The sequence below is a fragment of the Epinephelus lanceolatus genome, chromosome 12 (assembly GCF_041903045.1).
Source record: "Epinephelus lanceolatus isolate andai-2023 chromosome 12, ASM4190304v1, whole genome shotgun sequence".
NCBI lineage: Eukaryota > Metazoa > Chordata > Actinopteri > Perciformes > Serranidae > Epinephelus > Epinephelus lanceolatus.
In genome coordinates, this window is record NC_135745.1 from 29,393,338 (window position 1) to 29,420,543 (window position 27,206).

Below are 27,206 nucleotides of genomic sequence, written 5' to 3' on the forward strand. Positions count from 1 at the left end.
CCTATAAGATCCACTTTGCAGTATGCACACATGCAGGCTCATTGGCTGCAGGCAAGTTGACACAGTTTCCCTGCCTCACTGCCTCATGCAGCTGTAGCGGCTGCTCGGAGCCTGTAGAGCCAGCAGGTGGTACTCTACCGTCGGCTGTGTCCGACTGTTGAATGCGTGCAGCCGGCTGGATGAAGAGCTGAGAACTAGAGAGCGGAGCAGAGACCACCGGGACGAGGTCAGGGAGAGAAAAAGCAAAGCTGCTGCTGCTGCTTCAGCGGAGGATGGACACACACCGGAGCGCGGTCACTTCAGTCACCGAGGTCAGCAGCTCTGCCTCCGCCGCTGGGTTGTGACTCTCCGGTGCTCCGCAGAGGTGATCGCTGGACGCCGGTGGCCGGGATAGGACAGACACTTTGCAGGCTGCAGCAGTCTGTGTGCAGCGCCTTGCAGTGAAACCTCCCCCCCCTGGAGAATAAAGCATCTGGTAGCAGAAAGAAAGAGGAGACTGGGACAGCGACAGCAGCGCGGAATTAATGTGAGATACAACACAGGCTCACCGAGGGCTTACACCGACATGGGGTGAGTGTGGCTGGGTTGCACGTAGCTTTAATTAGGCTTCACATGCAATTTGAGAGCAAAGAGTTTGTTGTTAAATCTGCGGATCCAGCTCAAAAAAAAGAAAAAAATCTGCTTACATTAGGGCAGAGAACAAGTAGTACTAGAACTACTGCTCCAACTCTGTCTCCTCTTTTTGTAGAAAAGAAGTCACAGTCACCTTTTAAGATGTATCCTCACCACAGAGAAAGGTAAGTGAACATTTAACAACTTGTGACATGACATTTAATTCTTGTACTTGTGCCCTTACAATGCCAACCACTCCACAAAAACCTTAAATTAAAAAAAAAAGATAATTTAAAATGATAATAATACTTAAACACATTTAGGAAACTCTTCACATGAAGGATTTTTCTGTGCGCACATGTGGAGCAATGTTGTAGCTTCTCTCCCCTCATTTCAGACTTTAATAGATCTGTTAAATTAAGTCCTTCATCTCCTGTAATGTTTTTTTCTGTGTTGCCCCAGAGTCTTCATATTATTTGATCCATAATTCACAGCAATGACTCTGCTTAGGATGCTTGTATTGCAGTTGGAACTAAGAAAAGACAGAAGAGCGATTGCAAAGAGCATCACAGCGGAGTGAGGTGGCTCAAACTTCTGCCTGATTTGTTAAATATGTGTACTAACAAGTATGTGAGTATTAATCCGCAGTAGGACAGCTGTGAACTGCCACAGATTGTTGTGTTGTCAGATATTGGTGCACTGCTTTATTTAGATGGATTATTTAAAGATTATGTAGTTGCACTTCCTTTCTTTACGCACAACCGAAACTGGAGCGTTATTGGTGCTGAATGAAAGTAGCAACGTTGCATTCATGTAGAGATCTGTCTTCCTGATGTTTAACATCTGCGTATAAAAGATTTAGATGGATCGGATCAGATCAGAAACCCAGTAAAGCAGATTGTGATGGATACGTTAGATTGTAGTCGGAATTAGTGGAGTTGTTCATCATGAGGTGCAGCACCAACCCCCATGTAATCACTACCCAGCTTTGTTATGCTTACAGACCTCCATTAAACCCTACAGGCCACATCCATCTGCTGAGGATGAAGGTCGAGTGGCTGAACATCCTTGAGAAGTGCGAGGGCAGTTAACAGAGAAACATGAGCACACGCACTGTTCTTTTACGCCACCAGAGTGTGTCTCAACAACAATTTTCTCACACAGGAAGGAACAAGTATTGACAGATACACACACACACACACTTGCAGCCAACCATTCTCTGTCCAAACATGACTGTGTTACATCTAACTCCACCATAGGGAGTTACAGGTTTTGATTGCTGTTCGGGGGGGGACAGTGAGGCTGAACATGTTACATCACATGTTTCATGTTAAGTAGCAGAACACATGCACTAAACCTGAGGCAAGGTCAAACAGGCAGTGATGGAATAACTTTACAAACTTTACAATGTGTGGAGTGTGGAGCCTCTCTCCACTGCCCTCTGGGACCATGTGACTGAAGTCATGAGTGGATTACTGAACGAGCCTACAAGGCACAGGCCCAGGGGCCCCCCTGGCCTTCACCTGCAAAATGTCACTCAAATTAACATGTACTGACCAGGGGTAGACACAAAATGACAACAAGGAGACACAAAATGACAAAAAATACGCAAAATGATGTCAAATTAACATGTACTGACCAGGGGTAGACATAAAATGACTACAAAGTGTCAGAAAAAGACCAAAAAAGACACAAAATGATCCCATAGAGACAAAAAATGATCCCAAAGAGACACAACATGACCTCAGAGACACAACATGATTTCAAAGAGACACAAAATGATCCCATAGAGACACAAAATGATCCCAAAGAGACACAAAATGATCCCATGGAGACACGAAATGATCCCACAGAGACACGAAATGATCCCATGGAGACACGAAATGATCCCATAGAGACACGAAATGATCCCACGGAGACACGAAATGATCCCACAGAGATGCAAAATTATCCCAAAGAGACACAAAATTATCCCATAGAGACACAAAATGATCCCATAGAGACACAAAATTATCTCAAAGAGACACGAAATGATCCCATAGAGACACAAAATGATCTCAAAGAGACACAAAATGATCTCAGAGAGACACAAAATGACTTCAAAGAGACACAAAAAGATCCCATAGAGACACAAAATTATCTCAAAGAGACACAAAAAGATCCCATAGAGACACGAAATGACCTTAAAGAGACACAGAATGACCTCAGAGACACAAAATGACTACAAGGTGACATAAAAAGACCACAGACACAAAAAGACCACAAAGGAGTTGGAGTTTTCATAGAGTTTTAAAGATGAGGACATTGCCAGGCAGGAAGGATCTAACAAAAGACACTGCTGAATTTCATTATGGGAACTGTAGCATCCTGTATATTTGATGCTTTATACCTTCATATCAGGGAGTATAAATCAAGATGTCTCGACCACTGCTGCTTCAAATTTCATCATGTTTATTTTAATCTGCCACCCAAGTCGCCCCAACTTTATGAGTGCAAAGGAGTGCCCCTTTAAAATAGTTGAGGCGGCTTTAGGTTGCACTGCTTCCCTGTTTCTTCTCATATGACAGTTAAATCTATGTCAATAGAAAGCCAGAGGACAACTCTTACTCCCAGCGTCTTCAGATCAGCGTTTCAGTGGTTGCAGCAGGAGATCCACCGACAACAGGGAGGATTACTGCAAGATGAGAAGGAGAATCATAGGGTGGGTTATTATCAGACTTGGTCAGCCATCAAAGTGCTGACGACATTCATATCAACACCTTCACAGCCAGTCCTTGAAACACGGTGTATGTACAGGTCCATCTAATGTTTCTTTTTATCATGTTCTCTCACGCTGAGAAGCACACAGAGAAGCCATTACTGGATTTGTGTGTCACTAATGGGGTCAGATATAAATGTACAATGACTGGCCAAAATAATACAGTTCTACTGGGAACAGCAGCCGCGGCAGCTTACAATACTAGAAAGAAGAAGAAGTGTCCTGGATTTTATCATTTTAAGTTTTAGCTTCTATTAGGCAACATTTTTGATGAGACACAAAGATAAGATTGATGATTCTTGAGTCTGATCAATGTCTGCACTGTCTGAAAAAACATAAGCATTGGGTTAAAAGTCTGTCTGCCATAAATTAAAGACATTTCAGAAAGAAGATGCTTACAGTCCTCAGTCCTGTATGTCTGGAGCTCATTGTGTGCCATGTTTGTTAAGATGGGATGGACTGTCAGTTCAGTCTTTGTTCGGACTCCGTATCTGCATTTATCTGTGACCTTGTCAGTGATTTCTGCTGTAGCAAGTTATTCAAGTTGTTAGCGGTGTGGCCCTGAGTGTCAATCAACTGGTCTGTTTGGGGGTCAGTCCTTTGTTACTAGGGTCCTATGTTCTCCAGACTTATATGGCACATACTGTACAGGAACATGACAAAGTGTCCTATGTTCCCAAGGTGCTGTATTTCCTAGCTCTATGTATCACATAATGGGAACCAGACAAAGATGTTCTCCACCTCTGCAGCCACTTAAAATGACACGAGCTAGAGTTAAGTTAGAGGACTGTAATCATGACTAATAGTTACTCTTTTTGCATGGAGAACAACTCCCAAACATATTTCAGCCCTAAATTTAAGATAATATAAGTTAGTCAACCAATAATTAACCAATTAAATGAGAGGAAGAAAAGCAAAATGAAAAAAGGAAGGTAAAAAAACATTGTAGGGTCAGGAAATCGGCAGCAGTTGAAAATTGCCATTTCCAAACAGGTTAAGATTAAGGAAGAGGACGAGGGTCAGGTTAGTTTATTTCACCCATTCTTGAGAATTGAGACAAATAATGTCCTACCAAAAAAAGCCTTAAAATTCTAACTTACTGATTGATTGACACTAACTTATCAACACACTAATTCTGTCTTTAGGCTGAAATGTTATTCTTAAAAGTTTTTTTTCTATGAAATAAATATGAATTATTAAATATTTTTATCTACTTCCATTTTTTTAAGTTTGAACTTGCCCCGTGTCAGAAAACACCCTTTTCCAGACAAGAACTTCAAACAGTTAAAAAATGTGTTAAAAGCCTTCAAAATCAAAGTCAAAAATGGTGTTAAAATGTACTGCTATAGTCAACTTTTTTTTGGAAATATATTTTTTGTGACGATATTGGACCTTTAAAGATGTGTCCTGTCAACTCTGTCAATTCTTACAAAAACCTTATTTAAGGCATAAAAGGGGTCAGCTATATCTCAAGGACTCCTGTCTCACTTCCTGGTTTCCAAAAAGGTGAGAATGTTGCTGTGCTGGTAAGCTTTTCATTTTTTTTGATAAATTCTTTAGATAATATTGCTATCAAGTGTGTCTCAACCATAGCAAGTGAACTCCGTCACCCCTCTTAATCCAAACTAAATCATAATTATGGTTTATAAATAAGTATTTCGATTAGCATTAAGAAAACTCTTAGCAACTTTGAAAAATGAAATGGCTGCTCACTACAACTGCTATGAAATTAATAAATATCTAACTTTTTGTCAACTCTGTAAGACATCAGCTCCATCAGATCTTACCACTGACATCGATCTTGTATTCTATTCAAAACATAAAAAACCACTGGGTAGTTTGGCTCATTACGAGGTTTAATAGGCAAAACTTTGACCTTTCAAAATATATTTTCACAGCCAAATTGAGGAGTAAAAATTTAGATTAAACTAGGGTTTTGAACCAGTTCTCTAGAATGGGTGATTGATGAAATATTTTAACTTGGAAAAAGGTCAAGTTTGACTCGAACACAATAGAAGGGTTAATGTGTGAAAACATAATATTGAACAATATTGAAGTTGGGATCACAGATACAATCCCACCACTTGCTGCAGATTGAAACAACTCAACAACTATGTAAAGGGCTGCCATTAAAAATTTAGCACACATGCTCATGGTCCTCAGAGGATATATCCTGTTGACTTTGGCAATCCCCTGACTTTGCCTTTAGCGCTACCATGAGGTCAAGATTTTAATACTCTGGTTTAATGTAATACCATCACCCTTGGCTGTACTGTGTTAAATTCTTATTAGCAAATGTTTGTGTGTCACCACGCCCAAAGTAAGATGGTGAACATGGTAAACATTATACCTGGTATAAATCAACATGTGAGCATTGTCATTGTGAGCAGGTTTGCATGCTGACGTTAGCATTTACCACAAAGCCCTGCTGTGCCAAAGGGCAGCCTCACAGGGTTGATGGCATGACTGTTGACTCTTGTTTTGTCTTGTTTTTGTCTTTGCATTATTTTGAATTTCAATTTCTACCAAGCAGAAAACAAACTAACAGACTGATAGCCTACACTGTGACATCAGTGAGTTTCAGAGTAAAATTTGGTTGCATATTTAGACTGATGCATAAATTTTACTATTATATCTTTTTTCATACGCACACTGTTTTATTGTAAAAGTCAGAATCAGAAATACTTTATCGATCCCCTGAGGGAGTTTTGTCAAGTTATAGTTGGTCTTATATATACACATAAAGAAATTATGAGGAAAATAAGATACAAAAACATGTGCATAATGCTACAGTATATAAAAAAGAAATATGTGTGTCATACTACAATATATAAGCACATTGTAAACATTAAAAATGCAGGGAAATTAGGTCTTTAAGTGTATTAAATATAAATGCAAAGTGTGGGAATACACAGTGCTGTAAAGGGACTGACTGGACACCGGCTGAAGAGGAACAAGGGAGCCGTAAAGAAAGAGAGACCTTAAGCAGTCTTGCTATTCATACCACATGACCGTGGCTAAACCACCTCCCAACACTAGGGACTTTGTTGCTTTGATATATTTACCTCGTATCCAGGATACATCTCTGCAAATACTGGCAGGAGCAGAGCAGAGGGTGGAGGGTGAACGGCTTGGGAGAGGGTTCACAGCGTTTTAGTCAACATCATTTGCCAGCTAAGTCACAGCCCTGTATGGCGAATGACGCAGGAGAAAGTGTGGGAGAAAGCCAAAGGATGATTCCAGCATCTGTCCCTGGATGGCAAAGAGACAGATGGAGATGTACCATTGGGAAAATAATGAAGGATTTCCTTTTTAAACAAAAGAGAAGCACCATTTGGACAGAGCTGCATCATGATGGGGTTTAATGGAGGATGTAAATGTGTTGGTGCTCAAATCATAAGCAGAAACACACTCTAAATGATGCAAAAAGCTTTTTGTGTTAGGATTTAAAAATGTCCAGAACTTCCTGCTCTTCACACAAAGTTAACTACATCATAATCCTTTACTCCTAAACCATTGTTGTTAAACCTGAAGTCTGTGAAAGGGTTTGTTCTTCAACATTTTCTTATTCAGAAGCAATTTTCCCATCATCATCCCTGTGCTTCCTCCTCCAGGGAGCAGCCGATATTCAGTGCCCGGGCCCATGTTTTCCAGATTGACCCCGCCACCAAGAGGAACTGGATCCCCGCCAGCAAACATGCCGTCACCGTGTCCTTCTTCTATGATGCCAACCGTAACGTCTACCGCATCATCAGCGTGGGTGGGACCAAGGTGAGGAAAATGGTAATAATGATGATAATATGGACAGTAGAGTAAGTCATAAAGTCAACATAAAAACTATACTACAATACATAGATGGATTACTGAATGGGCCTACCAGGCACAGGCCCAGGAGCATGAGGTGTCAGGGGGCCTCCTGACCTTCACCTGCAAAATGTCTCTCGAATTAACATGTACTGACCAGGAGGAGACTCAAAATGACCACAAGAAGACACAAACTAACCATAAAGAGATGCAAAGGAACAGCAAAGAGAGACAAAATAACTACAAAACGGGCAAAACAACCACAAAGAGATGCGAAATGACCACAAAGAGATGCAAAGGACCTACATAGAGACAAAAAAAAATAACTACAAAAACAAGCAAAAAAGCCATAAAGGGATTAAAAAATGGCAGAAAAAGGACATAAAATGACCACAAAGAGATACGAAGGAACTGCAATGAGACACAAAATAATTACTAAAACGGGTAAAAAAAACCCCAGAAAGAGACGAGAAATGATCTGAAAAAGGACATAAAACGACCACAAAGTGACACAAAAAGACCACAAAGAGATGCGAACAAACTCCAGAGACACAAAATAATTGCCAAAACAGACAAATATGCCAGAAAGAGATGAAAAATGACCTGAAAAAGGACATAAAACGACCACAAAGAGACACAAAAAGACAACAAAGAGATGCGAAGGAACTCCAGAGACACAAAATAATTACAAAAACAGGCAAAAAAGCCAGAAAGAGATGAAAAATGATCTGAAAAGGGACATAAAATGACCACAAAGAGACACAAAAAGACAACAAAGTGATGCAAAGGACACAAAGAGACACAAAATATTTACAAAAACAGGCAAAAAAGCCAGAAAGAGATGAAAAATGACAGAAAATGACCACAAAGAGACACAAAAAACACCATGAAATCTGTGTTTTGCACCGATGTCGGAGAGTTGGTGGGGCCTTTTGCATATCTGTGTCCAGGGCCCTATTGTCTCATAATCTGCCCCTGCTAAAATTACATAATGTATGGAAAACGCAACTTGTAGTTCCAGTGGATGTAATATCCAGAGCTAAACTGTGAACCATGTATCTTTGATAATTAAAACACCCGGTTTCTGAAGGCTTTTCTTAAAGTAGTGTTTTTCTGCTTGATTGCAGTGAGGACGGTGGCCTTGGCAACAAAAGAAAAGAGGCTATTCAGTATCTGTAACAAAAGCAGCCTCACATTAATGTTCCTCTTCACCAGCCGCCCTCCTGCCAGAAAATCTGTAAGGTTAAGAAATAGAGAGTGAACAAAACCACAGTGGGTGTCAACGAATCAGCAGCCAGTGCGTCTTCCTCACAGGCCTGTGGATTTAGATTATGAGGAAGAGGCCACATCAATCGCTGTGGAGGAGGGGGGGGTCTATCTGATCTCTTCTTAGCACCTCTGGTCTGACCCACATTTCTGCCTCCCAGAAGGCTGTGCGGGGTGGCAGTTGGTCGTTCAGCAGCCCAATCCTGCCAGGACTGGTGTCTGGCTCCACGGTAATCTTCACTGCTGTCGCCACCGTCCAACATATTATGTCAAACATGTCAGCGCAGAAACGGAGACCGTGGAGTTCATGTAATCATTTGTTGGAGGGGAGAGAAGGACGAAAAAGCTTCCTCCTAAGCTGCCATTGCCCTGCAATTCTGGGATTTTAAATCAGGTCCATTATTGTAAGGCTGGAGATGACGTAAAAAGGTTTATAAATAGGTCCGCTCTAATAATTTTTTTTCATGTGCTCAGTCTGAGAGAGGTGGTTTTGGCCACTTCTCTCAGACTGAGGTGATGAACCTGGTGGATGTGCTGCGTTTGTTTCTTCTCTTTGACAGTAAATGTGATTTAAATTGGTCTCTGCTCTGAATGTACTTTGAACAATAAGAGTGTGTGACATGGCAGAGCTGTGGTGTTTGTATTGTGTTCAAAACACAGACTGTATATTAAATTGGACAATGCTGAAACTAAAATATCCCGCATACAGCCACTGCTTTCTTGTGCTGGTGACATTATTTGGTGCCAGAGTCTGCACAGCAGCGATCACAGCAGTATTTAGACCCCGCCCATACAGCTATTCAGTAAATTGTGAGCAGCGCCAGTGATCCAGATCGCACCAATGGGTGCACACAGCTGTCAATCGTTGTCAAACTCCCTTTTTTGGCATCAAGTAGCTAGTTAAAAACCAACCTTACCAGAAAAGTGAAGACTTGAATATAGGGATAGACCGATATGGATTTTTTAGAGCCGATGCCGATACCGATTTTTTTCCATCACCCTTAGCCGATGACCGATTATGGACTGCCGATTTTCTTGAGCCGATATTTGGGGCCGATACTGCTTTTGCTCCCTCAATTTACATAAAAAAAATGACACAATGATAACAAATATTACAGGTCTCAAGTTTAAAATAAGAAACATTTATTGAACAGTAAAAAATACTAAAACAAGATGGAAAGTTGAGGTAGAACAGGTAGAATATTATTATTATTATTATTATTATACATTCAAATAAAAAAAAGAGTTCAGTGCTCTTAAATCTTCCAGTAATGTCTTTATAAAATAAACAAATATTTAAGCTGAAGCATAAATAAAACAACAACTACTGTACACAGTAGGATTCGCTGCATGTGCGCTGCAGGGTCTTCCGGCAACACAGAGCTGCCCGTGGATGCCTGTCTGTAAATCATGCCAGGGAAAAATTAATCCGCGAACCCACGCGCGTATCGGCCGATGCCGATACAAGTAAAAAACTCAAATATCGGCCCGATATATCAGCCAGCCGATGTATCGCTCTATCCTTACTTGAATATACAGCAGTGTGATAAGAACTACCTAGAATGACAGGAAAATGTATTTAGCGTGCACTTAAATCTTTTAGTTTCGTTAGGTGATTGTCAGGAATCCCAGAGGAACATTAATGCTTCACCAATGAGTCACAATGAGCAAACATGTCAAATATGAAGTGTTGACAAGGTTCATGGAGGTTTTGTGTCCAAACAATGACACAAAATTACTGATGACACTGCTACTAAATGAATAATTTAGCTTTAACAACAGCTTTTGTCATTTACTGCTGCAGAATCCAAAAGGTGAAATCCACCATTTTAAAAATGTGAATGTTCATTCAAAATTATTTCTATATTTACAATACAGCAACATTTTTACGTAACTAAATCAGGTATTATGATGGAAAGATATAAATTGTAACTTTTCTGCATTAGAATGTCAAAAACTACTGAACCAATGTTATATATTATATATTTCTATGACTTGTGTACTTACAATATCCCAATTTTTTCCAACAATGTGCCTTTTACCTGTAAACCCAGAGAAATTTGTAATCTCAATCAAGGACGCAGTCCACGTCATTTGGTCGCCATTGCCTGTCAATGGCGTTATATGCCCTTTGCGTGTGTGTCAGGTTTGTGCTTGCCTGATCGAAACTATCATTAATTGACCTTTTACCCAGTTTTAAACCACGTTTTTACAAAACACTTTGTAGATCTTGGTCGTTTTTAATTATATGTTTAAATTGTATGAAGTCAAGCGTAAGCAGACGCTGCTGTTCCAAACAGCATGTAACATGTAACTCCTTTATTCAGTATTTTTACCGGCTTGAATCTCCTGCCCCATCTGGTTTGGAGAGGAAGGGACCTCTGTGGATACTCTGCTCCCGCTTAAAACCTCCTCAACAATGAACACTGAGGAAATCCTAACCGGGAGAAACTGACTGCAAGGATGGCATTTCTCCGTCTTTTATTAGTGTTTTGACTGAGAGATCCCCCGGAAAATATATTCTTTTTATATCCTTTTGTATCTTAAAGTGGAATAAAAGTAGGCATAGGGAGAGTAAAGGGGCACTTCAGCAATGTTACGTTTTTGACGCCTCTAAAGGAGTTGTGTCAAGTCTGAGAAAATAACCCTCATGGTGATGTCACAGACTCTTAAAATGTATTACAAACTGGGGCTGTGGAGTTTGACAGATGTTAGCATGTAGGGGGCAGGTTGACTGATATCAGACAGAACTGTCAACTTTTTTAACTGTTTCCATCTTCAGTCAACTCCAACTTAGTGGAGTGGGTGGATTGAAAGTTCTGGACCCAGGCAAGGAGGCAGGCAGAGTCTAACAAGATGCTGTCAGTTGAAAAATCTGCAATCTAATGTGTCTGGAGTTTTACTCAGACTGAGGGGTACGGAAGTTCAACACTAAACCACTGGAGTAACCTTTAAATTAAAATTGCCACGCCAAATTTGCACCCATCATCATTCTTTTGGCTTGTGTACCTTACTTAAGGGTCTAGAATCACAATGCAAAGTATAGGCAGGGCCTGAAGTAATGCAAGTTAAAATAAGGAAGGTAATACAAATACCTCGACTAATACCAATTAATAGTTTCAAGTGATTTGTTTAATCTGGATTCCTGAATCTGCTGCTGAACTACAGACCCTTCCTGAAGGGACGATCATCTTTGTTTCCTCTGCATTTGCAGGCAATCATCAACTGCACCGTCACACCCAGCATGACATTTACCAAGACGTCCCAGAAGTTCGGTCAGTGGGCAGACAGCAGGGCCAACACTGTGTACGGTCTTGGTTTTGCCACAGAGCAGCAGCTGCATCAGGTAAACGGAGGTCAAAGCGCTGATAAATACTTCAGGAAATCTTCTTTATTCATCAAAACCTCTCAATCATTGTACATTTGCGGAGGTTAATGAGTGCTGCATTATTAATGTTTAATTACCTGAAACAGTCTGTCCTCCTTTGAAAAGTTCTCCGAGAAGTTCAAGGAGGTGAAAGATGCAGCTCGTCTGGCTCGAGAGAAGTCGCAGGATAAAGAACTGGCCAACACGGCACTCAGCATCGCTGCTCCTCAGGTGAGGAAAAAAAACGTGAACGTGAAAGTAGAGCAAGCCTCTGCAGGTATCAGGCAGAAAGTGTAGACGTGAGAACAGTGTCATGATCCACAGAAGCATCCAGTGATGCATTGTGGGCATTTTTAGGAGTGAGTGTGAGCACAGGCCAAGGTTAGATGGATGCACCTGTGTTACTTTGCAGCAGTTCAACTACTAGACGCTGTTATTAAATCAAAGGATGGATAGAGAGGGAGAAAAGGAGGCAGAGGAAAGATGAGCTGGGTCACTTGTCTCGGAGGGAAGAGAAAGTGAGGAAAACTAGGGCAATGGTAAAATTATCCCGTGCCACTCAGCGGTGTGCCACATCCACTGCCACCGAGAAGCCTCTGATTCAAAGAGTGTAATGATGAAACTGTAGTCAGCTCAGGGCTTTTTTGATCAATAGAGAATAATTACCCATCAGTTACATCTGCTTGGTCATGAGGAACATGCCCGTTTCCTTTTAATTCTACGGCTGAACAGATTCCAAGTGATGTCTCACGCTCCACGTCTTTATCGATTTAATGAACATGTTGGAGAAGGTCCAGACAGTTGCCAACCGCGTCAATTAATAGTGCTTGATTCTTGCTAAGTAGCACCGCGCTGCATTACTGCTAATGGTTGTGATATTGTTGGAAAGGTGATTAAGTGTGGGGAGCTTTGTGATGACATGTTTCTCTGTCTGTTCTTTCCACCTGATGGATTTCCTCCATAGTTCTCACAGGTGAGTCTGTCATTGTTGTAGTATTATTATATGTGTGCAAATTGCCTTTTTGTCTGTCCCTGAATCTATTTCAACCTGCAGTGTTGGGCTGATAGCTCTTATTTTATCAGACCAAAACAAGCACCATAATAGGTTCAGTTCTCATCACCATGAGTCCATCAGAGAGAGAGAGAAAAGAACTTCTGCTACATAACTTAACTTCATTTCTATGTTTTTTTAATTTAAACATTGAGCAGTCTTTATTGGACTTTAATGCGAATGAGATTTTTAAGCTTTGACAGTAAATTCATGATAGACGCAGCCCCTCTCTCGTCTATGAATAACCCATTTGCTGTTGAGATGCGGCGTGTTGTGTCGCTGTGTGCGTTATCAGGAGAGTCCATTTACTGATGTGTTTCTCAGGACCTCTCGGATGAACTCCAGTCTCCACCGGTGATGTGTGTGAACGGGCCCGAGGACAAGCTGTTCCGCAGCCAGAGCGCGGACATCACCCTGTCTTCTGAGAAGGAGCGCATTAAAAAGATGCTCTCTGAGGGGTAACTGAGTTATACACACCCACCAAAACACACACACACATCAGCAGATTGGAAACTGAGGAGGTGAACTCCTCTTCTCTGAGTCTAATCTCACTTTCTGTCCAAACACCTTAAGGGACAGTTCACCCCAAAATCAAAAATACATATTCTTCCTCTTACCCATAGTGCTGTTTATCAGTCTATGCTGTTGTGGTGTGAGGTGCTGGAGATATCAGCCGTAGATATGTCTGCCTTCTCTCTGGTATAACGGAACTAGATGGCACGCAGCTTGTGGTGCTCAAAGTGACAAAAGCATACAATAATGTCTCTTTCCAGAAACCATGACCCAGTTACTCAAGATAATCCACAGACCTTGTTGTGAGCAGTTTCATTCAGGAACTATTTTCTTTCTACAGAACTACACCCAACAGCTGTATCATTGCACAGAAGGAAGCGTGCATCGACATATGAACAAGAGGCTCGTGCTTGTGACAGTGCGAGATGTAAACATTAATGGCGTTCTCCTTGGCTGAGCTCTAATGTTAGCTAGCTCAGTGGTGCGAGGTGAGCTAGCAGTAGATGCATGCTTCCTTCTGTGCTGTGATTTGGTTGGTGGGTAAGGTTTGGTAGAAAGAAAATAGTTCCTACACGAAACTGCTCACAACAAGGTCTGTGGATTATCTTGAGTAACTGGGTCATGATTTCTGGAAAGAGACATTGCTGTTGAGTTTTTCAAATGTATTTTTTTGTCACTTTGAGCAACACAAGCCGAGTGCCATCTAGATTTAGTGCCATCATACTGGAGAGAAGGCAGACCGATAGGCTACTCAAGAGGCAGGCCAATATCTCCAACACTCGACAACTCACCCACCCACAGTGTTTCCAAGTGGTATTATTGTTGTCGCTGCCGCAACGACAACGTGACTGCTTTCCGTTTTGTTTTGTTTTTTTCAGAGCCAAGCAACTACCACAGTTTCCACCGTTACTTTATTTGTTTCACCGTCCACCATTTCCATTACAGGGGATAGAAACTGCAAATAACTTCCACTGATTCTCTTCGGTAACTGGGATAGCTACCAATAGCAACCTCTGAAAACAAAAGCATTTTCCTCTTCCTGTTCAGTTGCGCAATGGTTGATGCACTTCCTTTGCGTCATACAATGAGCCTTAATTTCCCTGATCATACCCGGTGGCAGACAGAATTACAGAGTGAAAGTGACGCTTATTGGGAACCAGACTGAACGCAGATAGTGTCATTCTATAGCCATTACATTGTGCAGTCAAAATGTACTTCATAATCATAAGTTTAAGCAAAAAATGTGTCTATTTCCACTTTGAAGTCTGTGATAATTATCGCTTTGTAGAATGCTTGTTTTGTGTAGATATTAAGAATCTGATGTCAATTCAGTGTTTATGTGTCTACTTGTCCTTTAAAAATCGTGATTGTAGGCTCTCAGTTTCACTGTTCATCTACTCTGCTGCACACAAAGTTCAAACTTGGTTTGAAACAAGATGAAAAACTCAAAGTTATCTCTCATTTTATCAAGTGCTCACAAACATGAATAGAGCTGAGCTTGACAGTTTATCATTGACCATGGAGATACAGTAGTTAAACAAAAAGGCACAAGGTCTGTTTTCTAAAAAATTCTGTAGCTTTCAGCCACAGCTCATGGCCTTCATTGGTGGAGTGGAGCTGTTACTTATCACATGACCTTAGTATGGAATTTCAGTCACATGGTAACAGGTGATAACTATCTGAGCAATGTTGCTTAAAGCTTCCAGAAATGTTCAGTAAATGGAGCTCTTTTTATAGTGAGAAATAAGCTTATTCACTTTCTTGCCCACAGTTGGATGAGGAGATTGACACACTCTCAGTAAAACAGGCCTCCTCCTAGATTATGTGTGCATTTACATGCTATGATAAATAATATGCACGATTCTATGAATTACATAAGAGACATGAAGTCATTACATGTTAACAGTTTCAATCAATTTTGGTTCAGTCTGCAGAAAAGATCAGTCAGATTCTCTCTCCATCCTCGATCCATCGCCTTTGTTCGGAGCCTCTTCATCTTGAAAGCTTGAGGTTGTCCCATGGCAACAGTTTACCATGGCAACCATTAAGGAGCCGCTTTCTGTTGTAATAATTGGACCATAGGATTTAAAAGCATTGTGGGTGGCTCACACCGACTGAATGAAGAGATGCTTACAAGCGTTATTTGATGTGTATGAGTCAACACCTCAACAATGGCCCCTTCACTTCCTAGAAGACCTAAATTAAATGACGTCAAACTGTAATTAACCTTGGAAATTAAAACCATGTCAGTGAACCCTGAAAAAGGTAATGGATTACCTGCTCAACTGTAATCAATAGTATTAATTAAATGAAATATGTGGCGACCTCATGCAGTCGAGCTTATGATCGAATCAGTGTGTCCAAACTCATTTGTTTTCCAAACTGCAGTGTAAATACAAGCAGCATCACAGGGATGATTAATCTGCTTGTTCAGCTGTTTATGGGTATAAAATTGCTAATTACTACTAGCAATAAATCTAAGCTAACCATCTACCGACTGTAGCTTAACACTTAACATATAGACGTGTGTGTATACATTGAATGTATCACGTATTGGGACTAAACACATTTTAAATTCAGTCCCAAGTAATAGTCAGCTTAAAGCCAAACAGATGATGACACTTTATGTACAGAAGATTTGATCTGCAGCCAAAGTCAGTGTGATAGTATCACTAAAAGAGAAAAAAAATTAAACCACACAAAAGACTTTACAACCGCCTCGGTCAATGACGGCTATTTTCTGCTTCTTTGTTCCCTGGTGCTTCCAAAGTAAATTAAACTTTTAAAAAACATGTCAGCACTCTAATTTCCTGGGGAGAAAGGAAGTAGTCTTTCAGTGTCACATTCATTCTTTTGATGAAAATGACTTTTAGATAGTCAACTCTCCAGGATTAGAGGATCACTGTGGGAACAGTTTGGCCTTGTTGTTTGCACTCGGGGCATTTTAATGAGTGTATCTTTGCTTTGTTGTAAGACCTGTGAAATGACCTTCAGTTGGGGCAGTAACTGTGCTGCTGCAGGCTGCAGTCCTTACAGAGTTCTTAATGCTGTTACAGTAGCTTGTTGCTTGTGTTAACCAGGCCAGCAGTTTTTCATCATGTTCTAAACTCTTTGCAGCAGTAAAATCTGGGTTGTTACTACACAGCCATAGTATCCAGTAAACATAGATATTAGACTGTTGGCTTCAAGGATGTAGAATAATTATGTGCAATATAAGCCATAGCATCATAACGCTTGTATTTACTGTGTCATATATGTCATGTAAAGTGTGTCACAGGTTTACAGTTTTGCGTTTGTGTTGTTCAGGTCGATCTGTGAGATGAACCTGGAGGCCGAGCTCTTCACTCTGCAGGACAGCAACACCAAACTGGTGGCAGCTTTGCATGAGGCTAATGCTAATGTGGAACAGTGGAAGAAACAGCTGGCAGCGTATCAGGAGGAGACAGACAGGCTCAGAGAGCAGGTGAGACGCTACTGGCTTCAGTCTGACACTCAGGTACAGAGGGCACTTTGAAGATGCTCTATCTGAGGGTGCTTACCATCAACACTGAATTAGCCATTATCAAGATATTAATTCTAAAGCAAAACTCAAGTCTGTGTCAATCACAGTGAGTTAAAAGCACAGTTCAACCCAAAATCTAAAATACACAGTTTTCCTCTTACCTGTAGTGCTGTTTATCAGTCTAGATTGTTTTGGTGTGAGTTGCTGAGTGTTGGCTATATCAGCCGTAGAGATGTCTGCCTTCTCTCCAATTTAATGGAACTACATTAGCCTGGAAATCCAGACTCAAATCTAGAAAGATTTTGAGTCTGGCCCTCACCGATACACCCTTCCTACCCAAGGGGCGGCACTAACTGAGGCATTTCAAATGCCGCCGCACGCAATTGGAAAGCACGATGGCCAATCAGAGCAAAAAAACAAGGTGACATACTCATTGCACTAAGCCCCATTTGTTTGCTGAACAGTGGGGCTAACTGATATATTATGCTTTTGCTGTATCCTGTCGGCAAAACGGCAAAAACGTCCTTCCTGGGAACGAAGGCTTCTAGGGCAGTCTTCTGTTCCTCTCTCAAAGAAAAAGATAAGTGTAGTTGGCCTAGCGTTTCTTCCAAAGCTAAATTGAATGGACGTCTTGGCTGTTTACTTTTCGACTCCTACGGCGCAGCGCTGTCGTCATCATGTTACGCCCGCCCAGAGCCCACCTCTGTCATATAGACTGATCTGATTGGTCCAATTGGCGATTCAGCGGGCTCTGCTCGTCGGGGCCAGATTCCCGTGCAGTGCAAATTCGAATTTGCTAGGGGCGGGGCATCTGGATTTCCAGGTTAGAACTACATGGCACTCAGCTTGTGGTGCTCAGTGCACCAAAAAATGTTTGTGAAAGCAGCAATGTCTCTCTCCAGAAATCATGATACTCAAGATAACCCACAGACCTTGTTGTGAGCAGTTTCATGTAGGAATTTTTTCTTTCTACTGAACTACACCCACCAACCATATCACCACACAGAAGGAAGCGTGCATCTACTCATGGATGAGAGGATTGTGCCTGTGACGGTGCAAGATATAAACATTAATGGCGTCTCGTCTTCAAGTTATAACGTTAGCTAACTCACTGGTGTTAGGGGAGCTAGCAGAAGATGCACACTTCCTTCTGCATGGTTTGACCGTTGGCGAGTATAGTTTGATACAGTTAAGCGGCACTTACCTCGGCACTACAGGTAAGAGGCAAAATATGTAATCTTGATTTTGGGTTGAACTGTCCCTTTAACTTACACAGCTCCATATCAGCCATCTCCAAACTAAGTAGCAAACAACAGCCATAAACTTACTCCGAACAACATACTTTAATGTTCTAAAGCAGTGGTTCCCAACTGGTCCAGCCATGGGGCCCAGATTTCTTCTTAGTCATCAGTTCAAGGTCCACACAGTTTAATTTATTCAGCATCATCCTTGCATTTGGCCATGTTGTCGAGCTAGTTTTCCGTCTCTGTTAAGTAGCTATCTGATATTCATCCACTCTACAGCAGGAAACCGCACTTCAGAATAAAAGCGCTGTCGGAAATTCACTGTACTTCAAAATAATGTGTTTTTACAAACTTGACACATTTGTGAGTCACTTGTGGTCCATTCAGAATGGACCCACGACCCATTTTAGACTTCAACCCACCAGTTGGGAACCACTGTTCTAAAGCCTTCATTAGCAGGTTTAGAAGTACATTCTCTCAGGTTGTACTTCAGGAGTGTGGAGATAAAGATTTTCGCTGCCTTCCTCCTCATACACTCCAACTTCTAAATTTAAAAGTAATTCAATTGATCTTGTCACATATTAAATTAGCTTTACTCGAGAAAAAAATACACGGATGTTTAATCTTAAGTGTCATTTTTAAAAACTCAGGAACCTAAAAGGTGCCTGGGTATCATACGTATTATGTAAAATTCAATGTGAAGATTATATCAACATTTATCATCTTCAGGTGAACAGGAAAGAGAAGAATTTCCTTTTTTTAATGCAGAGAAAGTGTTGGGCCTACGTTTTTTTTAAACAGTATGTTGTTCCTCTTTAAAGTTACACTATGCAGGATTGTCGGTTACTGTCTGTAAACACGCTCGCCAACAAAAATGAAGGTAAAAGCTAACTCCAGACTGACTCTTGTTTGGCATTTCGCCTCACTACATACATGCTGCTTATGGCTTAGCAGCTGGTCACTACCTTTTTATAAAGCCCCGACCTCACCTGAGCATACTGAGGCCACATGGGCATAGATGTCCCGGACAGCAAAAATAAGATGGAAATAAAAAAAAAATACAGGCAGAGGGCAGAGTCTCGGTAGAAAAACCACAGACTACTGACTGTGTTAACAGCTATACATAATTAAAGTTTAAGACCCGAGTCGTCCGAGCACTTGCTGTGATAGCCTGGTGACTTGTCCAGGAAGTACCCTGCCTCTCATCCAATGCACGCTGAAAAGGATAAGCGGTTTATATGAATGGATGGATGGTTGATGGATGGATTAACTGTTACATGAAAAGCTTTGTGGGAAAGTTGACCTCAAACTCTACAGCTACATATTTCATGTATTATAGAGAGCTCTTAATAGTGTTTCTGAGCAGAGGTGAGTGTTGAAACCATGGTCTGTGTAAAAAAAAGTGGGTGATGTCACCCATTCAGCATTTCAGCTGTCGCCATCTTGGATTTTTGGGGCCAGAAGTGACCATATTTGGAAGAGAGTTTGGAGCTATGGAGGAGTGAGGGGTGGATCTGACTCTCAGACTGTCACTCAAGCAGCCCTGCGCTTAAATATTAAACTTTAAGCCTTAATAAAATATAAATTGAAGAGTTATATAAAGATCCACCCACGTAAAATTGTCATGAATGTTGAGATTAGCTACAGAGAGTAAAACCATTTTTGTACCAGGCTGGAAACGTGTTAATTTCTGTTTTAATGCTGGGCGTTTTAACATGGGGATCTATGGGAGTGTTTGGAGCCAGCCTCCAGTGGCCATTTAAGGAACTGCAGTTTTTGGCACCTCTCGTGTTGGCTTCATTTTCAGCCCCGGAGGTTGCGGCTTGGTTGAAACAGATTTGTTCAAAGATGAAAGACTGCTAGTTAATGAAAAGTTAAATCAGGCCAAAAACCCTCCATGCATTAGAGTCAAACACTGAAAAGTAGTTGTTCTCTCTTGTGGTGCAGTCAAGTCCTTATTCATTCTGTTGTAACCTGCAGGGCAGAAGCTGATGGTTAAGGTCACACCTAATTATCAATGCTGGAGCTGTGAAGCTCTGCAGGAGGAGCAGTCACTCAGATTATTGGTGAAGTAAAGCCTCGCTCAAACAAGGCTGGTGGGATTCTGTCATTCTGTTGCTCTCAGTAACACTGAGTCGCACGTCTTTCTCTGCTGAGAGAGGTCATGCTTTTTTTTATTGGCTTAATTTCCTCGGTTTGAAAGCACTTGTTCAGCAAAATAAAAAAAGGACAAGTTAGTCAGGCTGGCAACACTTCATCATTCTTTGACATGACTTGCGCTGTGGGCGTTTTCCCTCCAACGCTTTAATCAAGGTGTTCCCTGCCGGTTGAACCGGTTCACCATGCACACGTTAATGTAGCATTTCACCACAAGGGAATTCGGTCTAAACACCCTGAGCCTCAGGAGAGTTTCACACATGAATTACCTCGTAGGTTCCAGTGAACGCAGATGCCTGTGCCCTCCCTCTCCTCGCTCATCAATAAAAGGTATTTTCACATTTGCTGGTAGCTGATTCCACTGGGAGCGACCTCGCCTCAGGCTGACAATTACAAACCTCTCTGATTCAATGCTTTAATACCTTGATCCTTTTCCATTATAGCCCAGCTTTACAGTATCGATCACTGCTCTTTAATTCTGCCCCACACGCCTGGTATTTCAAACACCGTTTTGGTCCACATCAACAAATTAATTCATACAAGTGAGAACTCTGTCTCCTTTGGACCGAGCTCGTTCCCTCTATCTGAGGAAGGGGACCAGGTGGCTGAAAATGGTTCACGTCTCTGGGGTGGTGTGGGAGGGAGAGGGGTTTGTAGGACAGCAATATCCTACTTTCAATGCCCCAGTTAGGAAAAAATGAAAAATCACCAGAGGGAGCTGGCATCCACTCGGTTCTCGCTTTTTTTTTCCTTCCTTCTACCGCTCCTTCTCGTCTCAACCATACATGGTTTAAAATAATCCAGCCTGTCTCTTTCAGACAGGGGGGCATTTTTAGAGGTTGTGCTTCTGCTTTTTTTCTGATTCATGAAGCCAAGATGACGAAGCAGCAAGGATTTCACTCCTGCGTACCTGATAATGACATGACTCACTCATCTGCCTGTTGATCAGTCTTGTTAAAGTTGTAGCGTGTTTTAACTTGTAGATAAAGGGAAGAAAAAAAGTCATGATGTGCAGATAAAATTGAAAGCATAGATCCACACAAAAGAACATCAGACAGATAGTCTGTAAAAAACAGGTTCCTTCTCACACTCCTGCTTTTAATGGCATTTGCTAGAATCTACCCCAGCTCACCGCACACAACCAGTCAGAGCCGAGGGGTCTCTAACGCTGCTGTCAGTCATGTCAATCACTGCTCATAAGCTGCGTTCACAGTCAAACTATCAAACAAGGCAGCACTGATCAAATATAAATCAAGATTATGTTACTGCATTGCCTGTTTCTCACCTCAGATGTTTTCAGGAACTTATTTTAGTGTACTGTTTAGCTGTGAAATGAGACAGCTTCGTCTGGCTGGTGCTTTGTTTTGGCTTGACTGTTTTCAACGTGGCGGCATGGTCACAAACCTCATTTCGCAGCACAAAATTATGTTTCTGATCGCTGTTTGATCAGCACTGCCTAGTTTGACAGTTTTAGAGCACAAGCAGTAACTGACATGATTGACAGCTGCTTCCTTTGAAAATGACCTTAGATTGGCCAAAGTCTCCGGTCACGGCCTAGATTTTCTAAAACCAAGTGGAGGTACAGAAGTTGAGTGTTCTCTCAAACCACTTGAATTGACCCTTCGCTAAATCCCGCCCCAGGAGGCAGACTGGCCAATCGTAACGTAGCATCGGCCGGCTCAGACCAGGGTCCAACAACAACACAGCTGTGCTCCATTGACTCTAATGCAGTCGTTTCAGATTTCCTTCATTTTCAGGCTGGTTTTGTGGATTTGGAGCTAAATGTTGTGCCTGGGGCACGTTGTGTATTAATGATACTCATTGCCTGGAGAGGTTGGAAAAAGATATACGTTTCTTCCCTGTTCCAAAACCAAAATCAAACCCTGAAAAGTGTAGGGTTAGCTAGCTAGCTACTGAAGATATAGCCTACTGAATGGATACACATGCATGAAGGGAAGTGGGGAAACTTTGCTGATATTCAACCAGCTGTGTGTCATCGCATTGTGCGCAGATGAATGTTGTTTGACTTCCCCTGGAGATCCCAGAGGTCCGGGTACTGGCAGCGGCACTAGAAGCCAAACACTGTTCATCTGCACACACTGCGATGCCACACAGCTGGTTCGATGTCAGCAAAGTTTCCCTTTATCTTCATTGTCTTGTGTGGCGATCAGCAGTGATGTGGTGGTTCACTTTTACACTGTGATCTGTAGCCTATAGTTCAGCTTTAGCTTCTAACTGTCTTTGTCTTTTTAACCTGTTGTTGCTGCTGAGTCAGTTTGACTTCCTGGATATATCCTTCAAACACAGACTGTAGACCCCTTTGTCTGCTTCTCTCTGGAATCACTGTTTCATTTTTCCAAAAACATGTTAATATTTCTTCAGGAGCAGCTTGTCGGACCATCACAAAGGAGTGGGGCTTAGCAAAAGGTCAATAACAATATGCTCTCAATATTTAAGAATACTGAATGCCAAGGTTTTCGTGTGAAGCTATGTCCCACATGTTGAACGTGATTTAATGTAGTGTGTCTGTGTGTGTGTGTGTGTGTGTGTGTGTGTGTGTATTAAGGTGGCTGAGTTAGAAGCCCATGGAGGCCACGGCCCCAGTGACATGCTGAAGGATGAGCTGACCCAGTCCCTGGAGGAGCTGGAGGCCCTGCTGAAGGCCAAAGATGAGGTTGGTGTTCTTTGTTCCACTTTCATCCTCAGCTAGGGTCAGAGGCCGGAAGCTGCAGGGTTCATCACAGGTGTTAATGATGAAAGATTCAGCTGCTGAAACGCCTTCAAATCTTTTCCAGGAAATCCACATTTTGCAAAATAAGAAAGCCGAGTACCACGAGATGGAACACGACAGAGAGGAGGCCATTCACAGATTACGGGTAGGAGGGAGATTACAGCAATGTGGTATGCTTTTATAATTTATGTAGTGGTTTGCAAGGTTTGAGCTGTGCCTTTGCACTGTCCTTTGATTGTCTTCTTTTCTGGTGTGGTGAAAGCATAGTGCAGCGAGAGAGGACCTGCACAGAGAGAACAAAAAGAGAATCAGACTAGTGTCTGGATTTTAAATGCTTCTATTTGATAAATTACAGGACGACACAGACAGTGGGAAAATGTGCAAAATGCAAACGTTCCAGTCCATGTTGAACTTTCCTCAGTGCAAAATGAGGCATGCATGATGAGTCACCCTGTATGCAGCTCACTCTACAGGTGCACCTAGTCCATCATATAGAGCCTGTGTGTTTGTAATGAGTCGGCCTGCTGGCAGCTGGCTTCATGTGTGTTCAATCACATCCTAAATGAGGTGCACCTTTAGAGTAGCTCACATATAGGGTGGCTCATCACGCATGCTTCATTTTGCACTGTGGAAAGTCCAATAAGCACAGAAGCATTTGCACTCCTTGCACTGACAATGCTTACATGCACACTGATATTCCAGTATTATTTCAAATGTGACAATATTCTTTATGTGATACAGGTCATGTAAACAGCATATTCTGTTTGTAGTGTTTGAATGTAGCGTTTTCTGATTAAGACGTGGCATTTTTGCCAGCAGTAGTTGAAATTTAGGAGCTTTCCTAGGACGTGTATATAGCACATTCAGAATATAGCCCCATTTCCACCAAACACTTTCAGTATGGTACCTTTCGAACCAAAAGTAACCCTTCAGACATGGTACCTAGACCCTAGTGTTTCCACTGCAAACAGTACTCTTAAATGTGGGCGGGGTTGTTGTCACTCACTGCTCCGTCCAGCACTCACTGTAAGTCTGCACCTTGTTTATCGACTGCACACTGACATTTTCAGAACAAAATAAAACAGGCTGCAGTGAGAGTGTCTCTCCATGGGTTATTTAAAAATAGTCCATTTGTGCATTTAGTCCTTCTCAGGCAAGCTCAGGGGTTTAGTGTTACAGTGAAATTTAAGGTGTGTTGATGGATTCATGTCGTCACCTCGTGAACTGAGTAACATTACAAGTAAATTTTCCACCTTAAAAGTTGCTGGCAGTTGGCCCGATGAATTAAGTTATTTTTGTCCGACTCCAGCTGCTGTGAGAGGCAGTAAAACATCCTTTCATTTTATAGTCACAGTCTACTAATAAAACTATTTACAGTATGAACAGTGGTTACATGAGCCTCACTATTGACCAATCAACAGACTGCAGTGTTCACAGCTCCACCTTTTAGTACCAGATCTGTGTGCTAGGTACCCCAACAGAGGGGGGACCAAGCATGGGGATGTATGGAAGAGTTCCATTGGTACCATCCACAACTTTTCACATACTGAACTGAACCGCACCGTACTGCTCGGTGAAAACGGGGCTTATGAGTCTCAGTTAAGGCACGTGGCCTCTTTCCTGTTTACTGTCAGCTCTGTGTGTTTTCAGGGATGCTTTATACACAAACTAACTCACCAGCAGTTTGCGAGGCTGGGATCCAGATTTTCCTCAGATCATGTGCAATACTACTTCTTACTGTTATAACGCTGATTATCAGGTGCAATCTGCTTTTCTCCACCATTTTAATTAATTTTCAGTAACTCTTGTACTTATCTTACTGAATACACTTCTTATCTTGTATATTATATTACAAGATATTTAATACTCTATTGTTTCTAAAACTGGGCCCAGTGAGTGACCCTGACCCAGGGGAACCCACTGGTTGTTTTGGTTGTTACTGGTTACTGGTTGTCAACATTTAGCGTTACTGTAATTTGAAGGATTCTCTGGCACAAGAATTTCCTTTGGGATAAATAAAGTTCTATTGAATTGATGTGAACTGAAACACAAAGCCAAAAGAAAAACCCACATTTCTCGGAAGAAGAAACAAACCTGCTTTTTGGAGATGTCCAAATATCCCAACACCAACCTTTTCAAGAAGGGGGTTGAATGAATGAAAGAAGGAGGCTGTGTTCGCACAGTCGAATTAGTCCATCACTGGTAGAGGGCACGTTAATCAGTGTATGCACGGCTGCATGTTAACTGGAATATTAGTGGAATATTCATTTTCATTAGCTATTTCAACAGCTTAGTAGGAATATTGTCTTTTTTGGAATAAGGGCAAAAACCAGAATATTTCGTGCATGTTAACATAGTCACTGTTTGTACAGCCCTGTGATGTTTTAAATAGTAGCATTTAATTAAAAGTTAAACTGACAACAGCCTCTTCTTCTCTGCAGGAGACAGAGATGCGCAATGTAGAGCTGGAGCGTCGCATCCAGAACACAGAGCAGAACCTGAGCAACTCTCTGGAGGAACGGGATCGCATGGACTCTGAGATCCAGAGGGCCATCGAAATTCTGGACATCAAGATCTTTGACCTTAATGACCTTCGCCAGAGCCTGGTGAAACTCATCGACAAATAAGAAGGTGAAAACCCAACCCGACAGAGAAAGAGATGTGACAGGGTTAAATTTGACGTGGCCTATGCAGTGGGGGGGAGCAAACAAAACAAGATGGAGCTGGTCCACGTCCTCTTCAAGCACAAGAACCACCTCGGCTGCAGGGAGGTCGCTCCGTGTCTGTGTTGCGGTTGCGGTGGCTGTGCTGTACTCAACAACATACTGCAGGTGTTGGCCTACGCAGCAGCATATAGTACATGGTTTCGCTTGTCCAATCTAATGTAAACGCTTCGTGTTGCTTTCAAGGGTAACATTCAATGCAATAAACCAACTTTAAGGTAAGTGCTTAACACTGCTAGACACTTAATATTGAGAACTGGTGCTTGTAGTTTTTCATAACTTTTGTACACAAAACGGCGATGCAGTGTCAATATGAATAAGAGGCCTTGTTTGTTTTTTGTTTTTCAACTTGCAGATGATATTTAAACATCTTAACGAGTCCATGAAGTGAATGCAGATTAAGAAAAGTGCACACAGCAAGATTGCTTTTAAGAGATCTGCGTATTTAACAGCCTGCATACAACATAATTATTCCTAAATTAACAGTTAAGGTCTTGTAGTTGCCCGTTCATACAATAGCAGCTGTGTAAAGTCAAGGACAAACTGGTTGTAGTCCTTCCCCACTGGAATAAGCAAAGACACGTTCAAGGTCAGTAGAAAAATAAGCTAATAGTGTTTTATATTTGGGTAAGGCATGGACACACAACTTAAACATTAGATCTGAATACGGACACCAACAGAGCAGACTCATCCGCAGCTTGTCTATTATCACATCTTCATTTAAGCTCGTAAGAAACCTTTAAATCTAAGATATGTGACAGTAACCTGCAAAGCACATTTTAGATAAGATATATCAAGTAATCACATTTAGGCTCAATAAGTATTTTCCACATGATATAAATCAATAATGCAGTTGAACACAGGAAGTCTTCAGTTAGTACTACAGATAAGTTTAACTGGTCGTCCCGTGCATCATCTCTTAACAAACCACCGACTTAGGAGCTTATTTATGATATTTACGACGCATTCGAGGAAATTAAAGAGCGATTTTCTGCCTTCTGTCATTTCTCAGCACGTTACCTTTAGCTGTGGACGGTGTGCCACGCGCCTTCAGAGTGTGGCTGAACTGTACGAAGAGTGAATTTATTTAAAAACACAGATTGTCTTTTATCACACAGACTGTATTGTTTAACATGATGCTGTGTCTGCATTATTTTTTCAAGCCTTATTGTTCTATTCTGTTCATCCAAGGATGGTTGGTGGTAGTCATGCCAGCTCTGTGTGTCAAACTGTGAGCTGTTGTCATGGCGGTTTGGAAATAAAAGCAAAGAATACAGTAGTTTTAATGTACTTCTTTCTTGTGTTGACAGTTACCTGTGGGCCATCTGATTTATTTCTACCATTGCATTAATCCAACAGGGTGTCTACAGGTATCAGAAACTTACATTTAATGGTTTTTAAGACCTTTTCAAGATGATTTTTAACATCAGATTTTTAGACAAATCATATTTTTCTGATTCAATCATTGCAGGTAGGTG

At 41.5% G+C, this 27,206-nt stretch overlaps 1 protein-coding gene across 5 annotated transcripts; it reads left to right on the forward strand.

The window, feature by feature from the left end:
* LOC117271521 (homer protein homolog 3) lies at positions 1 to 27,007 on the forward strand. 5 transcript variants are annotated; one of them, XM_078173225.1, is made up of 11 exons: positions 1 to 570; positions 749 to 797; positions 3,198 to 3,313; positions 6,985 to 7,153; positions 11,655 to 11,786; positions 11,934 to 12,038; positions 13,183 to 13,316; positions 16,678 to 16,834; positions 22,841 to 22,948; positions 23,070 to 23,150; positions 25,447 to 27,007. In XM_078173225.1, the coding sequence occupies exons 3-11, from the start codon at positions 3,294 to 3,296 to the stop codon at positions 25,630 to 25,632; spliced, it is 1,092 nt and encodes a 363-aa protein (XP_078029351.1). In that variant the 5' UTR covers positions 1 to 570; positions 749 to 797; positions 3,198 to 3,293; the 3' UTR covers positions 25,633 to 27,007. The 5 variants fall into 5 exon arrangements, with proteins under 5 accessions (XP_078029351.1, XP_033505601.1, XP_033505598.1 ...); XM_033649710.2 differs by lacking the exon at positions 3,198 to 3,313 and having other exon boundaries at positions 5 to 570; positions 13,204 to 13,316; XM_033649707.2 differs by lacking the exon at positions 3,198 to 3,313 and having other exon boundaries at positions 6 to 570.
* The last annotated feature ends 199 nt before the right edge of the window (positions 27,008 to 27,206 follow it).

What these genes read in the sequence shown, in the direction of transcription:
- LOC117271521 (XM_033649707.2), top strand. Translation starts at nt 775, where the DNA reads ATGTATCCTCACCACAGAGAAAG. An exon ending in TATCCTCACCACAGAGAAAG is followed by an intron (nt 798 to 6,984) that starts GTAAGTGAACAT and finishes TTCCTCCTCCAG; the next exon opens with GGAGCAGCCGATATTCAGTG. An exon ending in AAAAAGATGCTCTCTGAGGG is followed by an intron (nt 13,317 to 16,677) that starts GTAACTGAGTTA and finishes TGTGTTGTTCAG; the next exon opens with GTCGATCTGTGAGATGAACC.